The 15123-nt window shown below is 54.8% G+C and overlaps 2 protein-coding genes across 2 annotated transcripts; one reads left to right on the plus strand and one right to left on the minus strand.

The window, feature by feature from the left end:
- Window positions 1-4057: 4057 nt before the first annotated feature.
- On the plus strand, window positions 4058-9073 carry NCCRP1 (NCCRP1, F-box associated domain containing). Its single transcript, XM_524260.8, has 6 exons — window positions 4058-4471; window positions 5203-5265; window positions 5352-5403; window positions 6349-6444; window positions 7531-7669; window positions 7801-9073. The coding sequence occupies exons 1-6, from the start codon at window positions 4135-4137 to the stop codon at window positions 7939-7941; spliced, it is 828 nt and encodes a 275-aa protein (XP_524260.2). The 5' UTR covers window positions 4058-4134; the 3' UTR covers window positions 7942-9073.
- Window positions 9074-10041: 968 nt separating this feature from the next.
- Window positions 10042-12091, minus strand: SYCN (syncollin). Its single transcript, XM_001135373.8, has 2 exons — window positions 11120-12091; window positions 10042-10204 (listed from the first exon to the last, which is right to left on the minus strand). Exons 1-2 carry the CDS (start codon window positions 11512-11514, stop codon window positions 10195-10197), a joined length of 405 nt encoding a protein of 134 aa, XP_001135373.1. The 5' UTR covers window positions 11515-12091; the 3' UTR covers window positions 10042-10194.
- Window positions 12092-15123: the final 3032 nt, after the last annotated feature.

Below are 15123 nucleotides of genomic sequence, written 5' to 3' on the forward strand. Positions count from 1 at the left end.
GATCCCTCGGATTGAAGTAAAAGGGTTTCTCATAGATTCTGAGGCCTATCACAATTACTGAAGCCGGCTCCTTGGAAATAAATGCACATTTCTCAGAGGCTCCCTGGGTGAATCTGACAGGACCTGCCTTAAAGTTTGGGAACCGCTGAGTTTGGGAACCACAAAAGCCCTGAGATGCAAGAGAACAGGTCCTGGAGGCAGAGACCAGAAACCCAGGACCTTGGATGCTGGCCAAAGAGATGGGATTTTTCTCCTGAGGGCACTGGGGAGTCATGGAGGGCTTAAGTGGGGGAGTGACGCAGTTCAGGCTTTAGTCCAACCCCTGTGGCTGTCATGTGTATGGGTGTGTGTGGAACAGATGTGAGCGAGGCACCCAGAAAGGAGATCATGTGAAAACCACAGCCAGGGTAGGGGTAGGCAGGAGGGGATGTCGATCTCTACAGACTCTAGTTTTCTTTATTTTCCTTTATTATTATTTTTTCAATTCTTTTTATTTTTTATTTTTTGAGACAGAATCTCTCTCTGTTGCCCAGGCTGGAGTGCAGTGGTGCCATCTTGACACACTGCAACCTCCACCTCCCCAGTTCAAGTGATTATCCTCAGTAGCTGGGATTACAGGCATGTACCACCATGCCTGGTTAATTTTTTGTATTTTTAGTAGAGATGGGGTTTCACCATGTTGGCCAGGCTGGTCTCAAACTCCTGACCTCAAGTGATCTGCCCGCCTCAGCCTCCCAAAGTTCTGGGATTACAGGTGTGAGCCACCGAGCCCGGCCTACTATTATTGTTTTTTTGAGACAGGGTCTTGCTCCAACACCCAGGCTGCAGTGCAGTGGCGGTGCCATCTCAGGTCACTGCAACCTCCACCTCCCGGGCTCAAACAATCCTCCTGCCTCATCCTCCCAAGTAGCTGGGACTACAGGCATGTGCCACCACGCCTGGCTAACGAGGTCTCACCATGTTGCCCAGGCTGGTATCCAACTCCTAGGCTCAAGTGATCTGCCCGCCTCAGCTTCCCAAAGTGCTGAGATTACAGGCACAAGCCACCGCATCCAGCCACTCTACAGACTCCTGGCTGCCCTTCTGTCCTAGTCTCCTCCGGCTCCCAGCCACTCCCTGCCCTGGATTCTGACCTGGGCACAGCTCTGACTACACTCACTAGACACCCCTCCTTCTCCTCCTCCCCCATGGCGATGACAGGTCTCAGGCAGGGAGGGTGGGCAGCCAGGACAAGGGCGTGGGTTTGTGTGCGTGTGGTGGTGGGGGGAGTGTCTGGTCGTGCGTGTGTTGTGAGCTCTGCCAGTGTTTGCCTGGGAATCTGCTGGGGACTTCCAGGTGCAGTATTTGTTGATCTGCTCCCTCCCCTGGTTTTTCCCCACCCCCTGGGCACTAGTTAATTCCCAACTTTCTAGGGCAGTCACTTCACCTCTCTTGCCTCAGTTCCCTGATCTGTCCATAGAGATACAATTACCAGTTCCCACCTCTGCAGGGTTGTGAGGTTCAAAGAGTCCAAGACTCAATAAATGTAACCATCATCTCCTGCTTGCTTCTGTGTGAGCCCATGTTTCTTCCCAGGGGCGATTTTTGTTTTGTTTTGTTTTGTTTTTGAGATGGAGTCTTGCTCTGTTGCCCAGGCTGGAGTGCAGTGGCACGATCTCAGTTCACTGCAACCTCTGTCTCCTGGATTCAAGCAATTCTCCTGCCTCAGCCTCCCGAGTAGCTAGGACTACAGGCACGCACCACCACGCCCAGCTAATTTTTTTTTTTTTTGTATTTTTTTTTTTTTAGTAGAGATGGGGGTTTCACCATGTTGGCCAGCTGGTCTTGAACTCCTGACCTCAAGTGATCTGCCCACTTTGGCCTCCCAAAGTGCTAAGATTACAGGTGTAAGCCACTGCGCCTGGCCTGTTTTTGTTTTTTGTTTCTTTGAGACAGGATCTCATTCTGTCACCCAGGCTAAAATGCAGTGATGCGATCTCAGCTCACTGCAACTTTGACCTCCTGGGCTCAAGCGATCCTCCCACCTCAGCCTCCTGAGTAGCTGGGACCACAGGTGTGTTCCACCAAACTGAGATAATTTATTAATTTTTTTGTAGAGATGGGGTCTTGCCATGTTGCCCAGGCTGGTCTCAAACTCGTGGGTTCAAGTGATCTTCCTGCCTCAGCCCCCCAAAGTGTTACAGGTGTGAGCCACAACACTCAGCCCTTGGGGGCAATTTGAATGTGTCCCTGTGTATGTTCTCTAAGATTCTGTATGCGAGTGTGTCTAACTCGTTGTGTACCAGCTGTGCAACCTTGGGTGAGTTACTAGACCTCTCTGTGCCTAGTTTCTTCATCTGCTAAATGCACATGACTTCCTAGTCATGCTACTTCCTAGGGTGGATGTGGAGACTGAATTAATTGCCTAATTAATTACCTAAGTCCATTGCACCTAATGGACTTAGTGCAATGCCTGGCATGAGGGCAGCCTCAATTACATGATCATTATCACTGGGGCGTGACTTCTGTCCCCCACCCCCTGAGTGTCTGTGAGTGTCTGAGCATTGGGGCAGGAAATGCCTGTGAAAGCATGTGGAGTTATCTGGGACTATATGGGACCCAGCCTGGGAAGGCAGCTTCTGTTTCCTCATCTGTAGAGTGGGAATAATAATGGCACCCCTCACAGGGTTGTTGTATTGGAAAGACCCGTCCCAGAGGGCATCCGCCAGCACACAGCTGCATACACATGTTTGCTGCTACCTTTCCTTTGCCTATAAAATGCCAATCATAGTAGCACCCACCTTGTCCTTTGTAGGAGAATGAAATGAACTTAGAGGCGCTCAGTAGAAAGCACTCACACCTGTAATCCCAGTACTTTGGGAGGCCAAGGCAGGTGGATCACTTGAGGTCAGGAGTTTGAGACCAGTCTGATCAAGAGGGTGAAACCTTGTCTCTTCTAAAACTACAAAATTAGCTGGGTGTGGTGGCACATGCCTGTAATCCCAGCTACTCGGGAGGCTGAGGCAGGAGAATCGCTTCAACCCGGGAGGCGGAGGTTGCAGTGAGCTGAGATCGTGCTTCTGCACTTCAGCCTGGGTGACAGAGTGAGACTCCATCAGAGAGAGAGAGAGAGAGAGAAGCAAGCGCTCAGTGCTGAGCTTACCTGGGCCAGGTAGAGGGATGTGGCCACGGGCAGGAAGTGGCTGTGGGAATCTGGCGCTACAGGTTCCTCTGCCACCCCACTTCCTCCACACCTGACCTCCTGTCCCCACCTGTGCCCCATCCCTTGCTCCCACCTCCTCGTGACCTCTGATGGAGGAGGCTTCTGCAGCCCCCCACCCCAGTCCCAGGCAGGGGTGCAGGCCCCCAGAACACCCAGTTGGGATCACTGCTTCCCTCTCACTGCCATCTTTGTGCCTCCCTGGGGTCCCCCATCTCTGAGGCTCCTCATCTCTGGTTTTGGGTGTCCCTCTGCTCTCCTCACCTTGGTTTTCTGGACAGTATGTGTCAGGGCCCCAAGGGGGTGTCCCAGGTGAGGACAGAGAAGGAAGCGGCAGAGGCAGGACCTTCCCTTTGCACCTCAGCTCATCCATCCACTCCCCCTCTGCAGAGTGGGGAGGGGGAGGAGGGGGGTCTTCGTTAATTAGCCTCTTAATCCTGCCATGCTGGATCTTAATGAGGTGCACGGGTCCCATTAGACAGCCCGGAGCCCTGGCATTAGCGCATTTGTCACACGCTCTGTCAGGCTCACGCTGGGTCCTCAGCTGGCCCTGGGAAAATTGGGGCAGGAAGTCTGGGGACCTAAGGAGGGGGCTGGTGACTGGACTTCTGGGTCTGAAGAAGGAGGGGCTGGTGCCTGGACTCCTGGATCTGAGGGAGGAGGGACTGGGGGCCTGGATTCCTGGGTCTGAGGGAAGAGGGGCTGGTGCCTGGACTCCTGGGTCTGAGGGAGGAGGGGCTGGGGTCTTGAATTCCTGGGTCCGAGGGAGGAGGGGCTAGGGGCCTGGACTCCTGGGTCTGAGGGAGGAGGGTCCGAGGGACAAGATCCTCCCCCGACACGCCCCTCTCTTAAATGTCAGCCAGGGTGCCCTGCCCCTTCCCGCTCCCAGTTAACCCCAGCCCTGCGAAACCGGGACAGTCGCGCAGCCTCGAGGGATGGAGGAGGTGCGTGAGGGACACGCGCTCGGTGGCGGGATGGAAGCCGATGGGCCCGCGAGCCCCCAGGAGCTGCCTCCCTCGCCACGGTCGCCTTCACCGCCGCCGTCGCCGCCACCACTGCCCTCGCCGCCGTCGCTGCCATCGCCCGCAGCCCCGGAAGCCCCCGAGCTCCCCGAGCCGGCGCAGCCGTCCGAGGCTCACGCCCGGCAGCTGCTGCTGGAGGAGTGGGGGCCGCTGAGCGGGGGCCTGGAGCTGCCCCAGCGCCTCACCTGGAAGCTGCTCCTGTTGCGGCGGCCGCTCTACCGCAACCTGCTGCGCTCGCCCAACCCCGAAGGTGCGCAAGGGCCCAGAGCAGCCAGGAGGCACCACCCTGACCGTCTGTCTCTTCCTCTTTCCCTGTTTCCTTATCTCTCTACCTCTTTGTCTCTCTCTCTGTCTATGCATTTCTCTGCATCCCTCTGTCTCCTTTTCTGTCATTGTGCCTCTCCATTTTACCACCTGTCTCTCTGTCATGTCTCTTACCTACCTCTCTCACACCTCTCCCTCACACCTCTCCATCTCTCTTTCTCTCTCCTCCTCTCTCTCTCCCCCTCTGCCTATGTTTCTGTCTCTTGAGACGGAGTCTTGCTGTCGCCCAGGCTGGAGTGCAGTGGTGCAATCTCAGCTCACTGCACCCTCCACCTCCCAGGCTCAGGCAATTCTCCTGCCTCAGTCTCCCGAGTAGCTGGGATTACAGGCATGCACCACCATGCCTGGCTAATTTTTGTATTTTTAGTAGAGACAGGGTTTCGTCATGTTGGCCAGGCTGGGCTGGTTTCAAACTCTTGGGCTGTCTCTTTCTCTGGGTTCTTCTCTCTGTCCCTCTGTCTCTGTCTCACCACACCCCACTTACCCCTGGCATTGCCCTCTCCCCAGCCCAGAGCCCTGACTCACTCATCCCTGCTGGGCTTCCCTGACCTGGCACAGATTCCTGCCCTTCCAGTGTATAGCCCTGCGGGTAGGGAGGGGTGAGGCGGTGGAAGATGGAGGGGCTGCCCAGAGGCTCCACTCACCTGTCCATTTCAGGCATCAACATTTATGAGCCAGCACCCCCTACTGGTCCCACCCAGCGACCCCTGGAAACTCTGGGTAAGTGCTTGGAGGGCCAGGTTGCTGAGGGTGGGGAGGGTCCTCCAGCGTTGGGGTGTTCTAACCCTTTGCTCCCCAACCTGCAGGCAATTTCCGTGGCTGGTACATTAGAACTGAAAAGCTCCAGCAGAACCAAAGGTGAGTCGCCAGGGCCAGTGTGGCTTACACTCCATTCCCTGCTCCACCCTTCCTCACTGTGAGACCTGGAGAAACTGACTTGGCCTCTCTGGACCTCCATTTCCTGCTCTGTAAACAGCGTTAGCGTAAGAGAGAATGCTTGTAAAACACACAGCATAGGGCCCGGCCAGGTCTGGCTAGCACCAGTCAATAGCAGCTATTATTGGTTTTTGGTTTTTGTTTTTAAGATGAAGTCTCACTCTGTTGCCCAGACTGGAGTGCAGTGACAAAATCTCAGCTCACTGCAACCTCTGCCTCCCAGGTTCAAGCAATTATCCTGCCTCAGCCTCCTGAGTAGCTAGGATTATAGGTGTGTGCCATCATGCCCAGCTCATTTTGTATTTTTAGTAGAGACGGAGTTTCACCATGTTGGCCAGGCTGGTCTCGAACTCCTCACCTCAAGTGATCTGCCTGCCTCAGCCTCCCAATGTGCTCAGATTACAGGCATGAGCCACCGCGCCTGGCTATTCTTGTTATTGTTGTAATTATTCTAAGGCTCTTTCCCTGGGAGGGGAAGAGTCACCCCAGGCCCCTGTCCTCCATGAAACAGAGCCTTGCTCCTGCACAGTAGATGAGCTGGTGTGACTTGGAGGCTCAGGGTCACACAGGCCAGGGTTGGGATCCTGGCTCTGCCACATGTTTGCTGCTTGACCTTGGACACGTCTCCATCCTCAGCCTCAGGTTCCTTGTCTGTAGCATGGGGTTCAGGATGCATTGCCCTCAGAGGGGCCCGTGGGAACTGAGAGTGGAAGGTGCTGAGGGAGCACCCCACGTGTGGGGACCCAAGCTATCCCTAAGAAAGCACTAAAACAGGGCTTCCTGCTCCCTGGAGCCAGGCCGACCGGGGAGATCCCTGAGGATCCTGGCAGATCGCAGACCCCGCCTCTCCCGGCCCTTCTTTCACAGCTGGACAGTGAAGCAGCAGTGTGTGGACCTTCTGGCCGAGGGCCTGTGGGAGGAGCTGCTGGATGATGAACAACCAGCCATTACGGTCATGGACTGGTGCGTGCCCCTCCCCCGCCAGCCTGACCCCGTGATCACGCAGGGCTGCCCAGAGCATGAGCCTTACTCTGAGCTCCCCTTGCTTTCAGCCCTTCACCAAGACCCTCCTGGTGCTACAGGGTCCTGCCCTGCCCACCTCCCTGGCCCCTTCTGTTTGAGCCTTTCAGATTTTGAAATGTGCCAGGGGGTTACTGAGGCTGATCTTTATTTCTTTTTCTTTTCTTTTTTTTTCTTTTTTCTTTCTTTCTTTCTTTTTTTTTTTTTTTTTTTTTTTGAGACAGCTGACTCTGTCGCCCATGGTGGACTGCAGTGGTGCCATCTTGGCTCACTGCTACCTCTGCCTCGCAGGTTCAAGCGATTCTCCTGCCTCAGCTTCCCAAGTAACTGGGACTACAGGCGCGCGCCACCATACCCGGCTAATTTCTGTATTTTTAGTAGAGATGGGGTTTCACCATGTTGCCCAGGCTGGTCTCGAACTCCTAACCTCAAGTGATCTGCCCGCCTTGGCCTCCCAAAGTGCTGGGATTACAGGTGTGAGCCACCGTGCCCAGCCTATTCCTTATTTCTTAAAAGCCTGTCACCCTCTATTCTCAAGACCAATTCCTTCTTATTCCTTAGGAGTCACTTCCACATGGCTGCACCAGGAAGCCCTCCCTGATCACCCCTCAGCTGGGTGATGTGCATTTTCTCCAGTGCCCTGTGCCTCCAATTCCAGCCCAAACCCCTCTGCCTGGGTCCCCAATTCCGACCCCAACCCCTCTGCCTGTGTCCCCAGTTCTGTCCCCAACTCCTCTGCCTGGATCCCCCCATCCTGGCCCTGACCCCTCTGCCCGTGCTCCCCATCCCAAACCTGGCCGTTCCTGGCTGTCATGTTTGGTGGCATGCCTGCCTCCCTCACAGGACTGTGAATCCCATGTGGCGGGGTGTGGGGCTGTCTTGGTCACTGCTATGTTGCCAGCACCACCCAGCTCAGGGCTGTGTACAGCATGGGTAGCAGCATGTGTGTTGAATGGGGAATGGGGCCAGGGGCTGGGGCTGGGTAGCTGAGACTGCAGTGACAGCTGAAGGCCTTGACCCCGCCTGCAGGTTCGAGGACAGCCGGCTGGATGCGTGCGTCTATGAGCTGCACGTCTGGCTGCTGGCGGCCGACCGCCGCACGGTCATTGCTCAGCACCACGTGGCCCCCCGAACTTCTGGGAGAGGACCCCCTGGCCGCTGGGTCCAGGTGAGACTCTCAGCCCCGGGGCCCTCAATCCCAGACGTGTGTTCTTGTCCCAAGACCTCACAGAGGGAGGAGAACAGGTCCGCGGGTCCTCAAAAAGGGCTCCTCCCTAACCCCGGGTGCTGTCACCACAGGTGTCCCACGTATTCCGCCATTATGGTCCCGGTGTGCGCTTTATCCACTTCCTGCACAAGGCCAAGAACCGCATGGAGCCTGGTGGGCTGCGGCGGACACGGGTGACCGACTCCTCCGTGTCTGTGCAGCTCCGGGAGTGACTGGCTGGCTCCTCTGTCCTGACCCCACAGCACCTCCCTGACCTTTAGGAGCCCCAACTCTTAGTCACCTCCTAGGCCTCTTATTTCTCCCTGGCCCTTGGCTTCTCACTTGATGGACAGCTTCACACACCCTTAAGCGGTGGACTCCAGCATTTTCCCAGCACTGTCTGAGCCCCATGAGGGCGGAGCCACTCCTTGTAAATTCAGTGCCTGACAGATGCTCTGGCACAGATGCTCTGTAGATCTCTGTTGGGAGAATGCATAGACACCTGTGCCCAAGGATGCTGAGGGCTGGTCTCTGCTTCTTTGAACTTCACTGAAACTGAATGCTCACTGCTGTGTCGCCAGCACCACCCAGCCCAGGGCTGTGAACGGACCGGGTGGCAGCGAATGTGTGTTGAAGGGGGAATGGAGCCATTCACTTCGCTCAGTTCCTGTCCCATTTAACCGCCCCGATCCTTGATCTTCCATTACCTTCACATCCCGGGGTCCTTCTGAACTGACCTTGACCTCTGATCTCTTCACACATCTCCCCTTAGCATCTCCACTTACCTACTTTTTTTTTTTTTTTTTTTTGAGATGGCATCTCACTCTGTCACCCAGGCTGGAGTGTAGTGACACGATCTCGGCTCACTGCAATTTCCACCTCTCAGGTTCAAGTGGTTCTCCTGCCTCAGCCTCTCAAGTAGCTGGGATTACAGGTGCACAGCACCTCCCCCGACTAATTTTTATATTTTTAGTAGAGACGGGATTTTGCCATGTTGGCCAGGCTGGTCTCAAACTCCTGACCTCAAGTGATCTGCCCACCTTGGCTTCCCAAAGTGCTGGGATTGCAGACGTGAGTCACTGCGCCCAGCCATTCCATGTCTCTTAAGTCTCAGAATCTCCCCTAGCTCCCTCCAGGTGTCTGCAGTGGTTGTCCCCTCAAAGCTGTCCCACACCCTCCTCCGAGGACCCTTTGTGTATCTCCTCCAGCTACCGCAGAGCCCACAAACCCAGGCATCTATCAAAGTCCCTCATTCATGAGGGTGGTGGGGACACAGACTGCGACCAGAACAGAAATATGAAAATGTGAATGAGAGCGTCCCCCGTGTGTGGAATGTGGGGATTAAAAGCATTTATCAACCTCTAAGTCCTGATCTGATCACTTGCAGATCCTAGCCCTAGCACAGGGCTGGGTCCTAGAAGGCCCCCTGCTGTCCCCTGCAGGAACCATGGAGGGAGTCTGGAGGCCCCTGGAGGCCAGAAACGGCTCAAGGAAGAGTGTTTGTTTGTTTGTTTTGAGACAGAGTGCTCCCTCTGTTGCCCAGGCTGGAGTGCAGTGGCACGATCTCGGCTCACTGCAACTTCCACCTCCCAGGTTCAAGCGATTTCTGGCTAATGTTTGTGGGGTTTTTTTGTTTGTTTGTTTGTTTTGTTTTGTTTTGAGATGAAGTCTCGCTCTGTCACCCAGGCTGGAGCGCAGTGGCATGATCTCGGCTCACTGCCAGCTCCGCCTCCAGGTTCACGCCATTCTCCCGCCTCAGCCTCCCAAGTAGCTGGGACTACAGGCGCCCACCACCACGCCTGGCTAATTTTTTTGTATTTTTAGTAGATACGGGGTTTCACTGTGTTACCCAGGATGGTCTCAATCTCCTGACCTCGTGATCCGCCTGCCTCGGCCTCCCAAAGCGCTGGGATTACAGGCGTGAGCCACCGCGCCCAGCCCTAATGTTTGTATTTTTAGTAGAGACGGGGTTTCACCATGTTTGCCAGGCTGGCCTTGAACTCCTGACCTCAGGTGATCCGCCCACCTCAGCCTCCCAAAGTGCTAGGATTACAGGCCTGAGCCACCACACCAGGGCTAAGGAAGGGCTATTACTGAAAAGGATGGGGCATGTTTCATATTTAACAATCAGCCCAAGGTTCCCCTGCAGTTCACTCACGTGTCCTTCTGTGGGTGCGTGTCTTCGTGCACACCTAAAACCATGTCCGAGTCGATGGTGTGTCCTTATCCATGGCATTGTCCTGGGTATGGGCTGACCCAGGCCCAACCACCCTGCTGTCTCCTCCATCCCACCCGGTCCTTGCATCCCAGGGACAAGCAGATGACAGACGGGGACAACTGCACAAAGGCTGTATTGCAGGGGAGGTGGGAGGGGGCAGGCAGAACGCTCCTCCTCCTGGGTCTTGGGGCCCCGGAGCAGAGCCCAGGGATGGGCTGAGTGAGGGGCTTGGCACTCTGGAAGCTGCAGATGAGAGACCAGCAATGCATCAGCTGCACCTGAAATGTAATCAAGAATTCCTTCCAGGGGCTCTCAGAGACCCAGAGTCTGGTGAGTTCTAGAAGCCTGAGACTGGGTGGGGGCTGGGGAGTCTGGGTCTGAGGCTCCAAGTTCAGGAACCAGGGATCCTAGCCTGGGAGTTTGGAGCTGGGGGCTCCTTGGAGCTCTTGGGGGACAGGAGTGGCTGGGGAGGGTTTGGGAGGGTGTCACTGCTGGATCTAGGTCCCAGGTCTGTGAGTGCAAGGTGGCCTCAGGGACCTCCAGGGTTGGGTCTTGGGGGTGGGCTGTGGGACCGGTTTTAGGGCTGAGGCTGGTCTGGAGGGTGTAGGGGAGTGGAGAGCATGAAGGCTACACAGTGGGTGTTCCTATAATTGAGTCTGGGGTCTTGAGGTCTGGGTTAGTTTTGGAGTCTGGGAGCTTTGAGATGTGATGATCTGGGGGGTGGGGGCTGGCTTTGGTTCTGGGGACTCCAAGGTGAGGGGGTCTAGGAGCTCTCAGTCCCCAGAATTAGCCAGCCCTCTCTGGGAAGTACAGCTGTGGGCAGGTGGGTAGGCGGAAGATTCCAGAAGGTGGAGGGTTGGCTCTGAATCTCAGAGTTGGGGCGGAGATCTCCGTCCCAGGGGCCTGGGCTGCAGGTGGAGTGGGGACCTGGTGCTGGGGGTGAGGAGAAGGAGGACCCGGTTTGGGTGAGGACTCTGAGATGGGGGCCTCCAGGACTGGTTCTAGGGAGGCCTGGTGCTCCCTGTTCCAGTCAGGCCTGGTGCTCCCTGTTCCAGTCAGGCCTGGTGCTCCCTGTTCCAGTCGGGAGTTCAGGGGTGTGGAGCAGCCTCGGGGCTTGGGTGGTGGGTGTGGGGGCTTATGCGGAGCTGGGGCCTGGGCCTGGGGTGGGCTTGGAGCTTTGGGCGGCCGGGCACCTGCAGTAGAGCGCGGAGATAGCGTTGGACCAGTCTCCTAAGATGCCCCGGCGGTACTCCTCCAGGCGCGGGTAGGTGCCGGCAGAGAACTTGTGCGTCTTGCCCGCCTTGCCTTGCCGGGACCATACGGTGAGCTCGCAGCGCGGGGCCACCACAAGTGAGGAGGCGGTGTTGGCCCAGTTGGAGGGCAGGTAGGGCAGATCTGCGCCCGGCTCCAGCGACAGCTCGGCGCCCCCGCAGCAGTTCTCATAGTAGGGGTCGCTCTTGTCATAGAGCTTGGCGCAAGTGCGCGTCCCGTCCGAGTGCTTGAGGTCGGCGGAGGCGGGGCAGGCGCCCTGGGCGCAAGGCACGGCGGCCAGGGCCAGGGCCAGCAGCAGCGGGCGCAGCGGGGACATGGTGGCAGTGCCCTGCCGCAGCCCCGCGCGCTTTTATGCGCCCGACCCGTGGGAAGGGACAAGCTGCGAGATAAGGACTCATCGAGGGAAGGGGAGGGCGCCCCTCCCTCAGGAGCCGGGAGACCTGCCTAACCTAGGTCGGAAACCCACAACCCTGAGTACAAGGTGGACGCTGTGTATACAACTTAGCACCTTAAGATGTTAGGTGACCAACAACATTATAAAGAGAGACAATAGACAGAACTTGAGGAGGAGTCATTTGCAACACAGAGGGTGGCATAGGTTAATAGACAGAAATGGGGAGAGCTCTTAAAAATTGACATGGGGCTTGCTGGTGGCTCACGCCTGTAATCCCAGCACTTTGGGAGGCCTAGACGGGTGGATCGCTTGGGCCCAGGAGTTTGAGACCAGTCTGGGCAACATAGCAAGATCCCATCCCTACTGAAAAATAAAATTAGCTCGGCGTGGTGGCATGGCCTGTAGTCCCATCTACTCACAAAGCAGAGGCGGAAGGATCGCTTGAGCCCGGGAGTTCGAGGCTGCAGAGAGCCGAGATCGTTTCACTGCACTCCAGCCTGGGCAAAAAAGACAGGAAAAAAAAAGATAAGGAATGGAACAACCCTTATTCTAAATAAGGAAAGACTGGGAGGGGGAGGCAGGAGTGGGAGGCTGGGGCCTCCTGGCTGGGCAGGCTCCCTCCCTGGGAGGCAGGACCTTGGGAAAGGAGAAGCTGGAGATAAGGATAGAGGCCCTTGTGGTGGGGGGGCAGGTAGAGAAGGAGATGGGGAGGAGCCCAACGCCTCACCCCCCACCCCCACCAGGCTCAGACTGGGCAATCTTCCCAACCAAGGCTGGCAATCCATAATCTGTGAAGTACAAATAGCAGTATTTGCATAACATGTTAAAAACCTTTTGCAAGACAGTGTACAAAGGCTTGAGGAGATATTTGCAACATTTCAAAAGCATAGCATTGCAAGCTATAATATATAAAGAGTGCACACAGGTTGGGCGCGGTGACTCACGCCTGTAATCACAATACTTTGGGAGACTGAGGCAGGTGGATCATTTGAGGCCAGGAGTTCGAGACCAGCCTGGCCAACATGGTGAAACCCCGTCTCTACTTAAAGTACAAAAATTAGCCAGGCGCGGTGGCACGTGCCTGTAGTCCCAGCTACTCGGGAGGCTGAGGGATGAGAATCACTTGAACCTGGGAGGTGGAGGTTGCAGTGAGCCGAGATCACGTCAAAAAAAAAGAGTGCATACAAATTGACAAGAAATGCACTCCTCCCTCCCACATGCTAAGGACAGGCCTAGGAGAGGGAGAGGGAGGGAACAGCCTGCAACTCCCACCCCAGGAGCCAGGAGACTTTCTTAACTAAGGTTGGAAATCTTCAACCTATAAAACTTCAATCTTGTTTTATAGATTTTGAGCTGTATAAAACTGTAAAAACTGTCATATAGCAAAAACAAAACAAAACCCACAAACCCATCCAGGGAAAAATAGACTCAATTCCTATCATATAAAATGAGCTCTTACCAATCAGCCAATAGAAATGAAACAAGGGCCGGGAGCAGTGGCTCACGCCTGTAGTCCCAGCACTTTGGAAGGCCCAGGTGAGTGGATCACTTGAGGTCAGGAGTTCGAGACCCGCCTGGCCAACATAGTGAAACCCTGTCTCTACTAAAAATACAAAAGTTAGCTGGGCACGGTGACACACAGAGCCTCGGGAAGCTGAGGCAGGAGAATTGCTTGAACCGAGGAGGCAGAGGTTGCCTTGAGCCAAGATCACACCATTGCACTCCAGTCTGGGTGACAGAGTGATTCTGTCAAAAAAAAAAAAAAAAAAAAAAGAGAGAAAGAGAAAAGAAACAAGCAAAGGAAAAATTAGAGCAGTATAGGAAGGAGAGGGAGATTGGAACCCTCGGGCTGAACAGGGACCCGGACCTCTGGGAGCCTGGCCAAAGCCCTTCTAAGGTTCTTTGGAGTTCCCAGCCTCTTCCCAAAACAAGGTCAAGTGTGTGGATGCGCTGATTAGAGAGACGAGGGTCCACTGGCTCTGTCAGTACAGGTGTGGGCCTTGGTTTCCTCATCTGTGAAATGGGTAATGTTTCCTCCTACGCCATAGGAATGTTGAAAAGGTTGCAGGAGATGGTAGAAGGGATGTGGTTTAGGAGGACAGTCCATGGAGTCAAACTGCCTGGGTCCAAATCTCAGCTCCTCTACAAGCTGTGCACATGAAGGCCTCAGGGACACGCTGATGGTACCTACCTCAGAGTGCTGGTATAAGGAATAAATTAATTGGGCTGGGCGCAGAGGCTCACCGCCTGTAATCCCAGCACTTTGGGAGGCCAAGGCAGGAGGATCACTTGAGGTCAGGAGTTCGAGATCAGCCTGGCCAACGTGGCAAAGCCCCATCTCTACTAAAAATACAAAACTTATCCGGGCGTGGTGGCAGGTGCCTGTAATCCCAGCTACTTGGGAGGCTGAAGCAGAAGAATTGCTTAAACCTGGGAGGCCGAGGCTGCAATGAACTGAGATCGTGCCATTGCACTCCAGCCTGGGTGATAGAGTGAGACCCTGCCAAAAAAAAAAGGAATAAATGAATTAATCCACATAACAGCACTTAGAGAAGGGATCGGCCTTTGCTAAGTGCCATATGAGCATTTGCCATCATCATCACCACCATCTTTTTTTTTTTTTTTTTTTTTTTTTAAGAGATAGTCTCACTCCGTCTCCCAGGTCTGCAGCCTCAACCTCCTGGGCTTAAGCAATCCTCCCACCTCAGCTTCCTGAGTAGGGAACATGCCACCACAGGCCCGGACCACCACACCCTGCTAATTTTTTGATTTTTTTGTAGAGATGGGGTTTCACCATGTTGCCCAGGCTGGTCTCGAACTCTTGGGCTCAATCAGTCCTCCTGCCTCCCACAGTGCTGGGATCACAGGTATGAGCCACTGCACCCGGTGCATCATTATTATTATTAAAACCTTTAGCACAGTGCCTGGCACATAGTAAGGACTCAATAAACCTCAACCATCACAACAACATAACACCAACAATTTGCTGTTATCCATGGTCGCTCAGCTAAACCTATGCCCTGCTGGTCCTCCTTAGATGCTGTGGCTTCCACCTCGGGCGGGGTAGGGCTGTTGTAGAGAGCCAAAGACTGGAAACACTTGGAAGTGGGTTCGGATGTTTACTCTGCCACCTGCTTGCTGAGCAACCTTGGGAAAATGAACTTACCTCTCTGAGCTTCAGTTTCCTCCTACCTTCAATGGGATAATAGAAAATGAGGTCTCATGAGCCAGGCACGATGGCAAATGCCCGTAGTCCCAGTTACTTAGGAGGCCAAGGCAGGAGGATCACTTGAGTCCAGGAGGTCGAGGCTGCATTGAGCTGTGATTGCACCACTGTGCTCCAGCCTGGGCAATAGACGGAAACCCTGTCTCAAAAAAAAAAAAAAAAAAAAAAAGACGTCTCTATAAAGTAATTTACAACTGATATAATACATTATGAACAATCCATATAATTGTTATTTATAAATATCATATAGGCTGGGCACGGTGGTTCATGCCTGTAATCCTGGCACTCTGGGAGGCCGAGGCGGG

The sequence above is a fragment of the Pan troglodytes genome, chromosome 20 (assembly GCF_028858775.2).
Source record: "Pan troglodytes isolate AG18354 chromosome 20, NHGRI_mPanTro3-v2.0_pri, whole genome shotgun sequence".
NCBI classification, from domain to species: domain Eukaryota; kingdom Metazoa; phylum Chordata; class Mammalia; order Primates; family Hominidae; genus Pan; species Pan troglodytes.

Bases quoted from the DNA above. Each gene is read 5' to 3' on its own strand.
- NCCRP1 (XM_524260.8), top strand. From the start codon at position 4,135: ATGGAGGAGGTGCGTGAGGGACACGCGCTCGGTGGCGGGATGGAAGCC. The intron at 4,472-5,202 runs GTGCGCAAGGGC...TGTCCATTTCAG, and splicing joins GCGCTCGCCCAACCCCGAAG to GCATCAACATTTATGAGCCA. The intron at 7,670-7,800 runs GTGAGACTCTCA...CTGTCACCACAG, and splicing joins CCCCTGGCCGCTGGGTCCAG to GTGTCCCACGTATTCCGCCA.
- SYCN (XM_001135373.8), bottom strand. From the start codon at position 11,514: ATGTCCCCGCTGCGCCCGCTGCTGCTGGCCCTGGCCCTGGCCGCCGTG.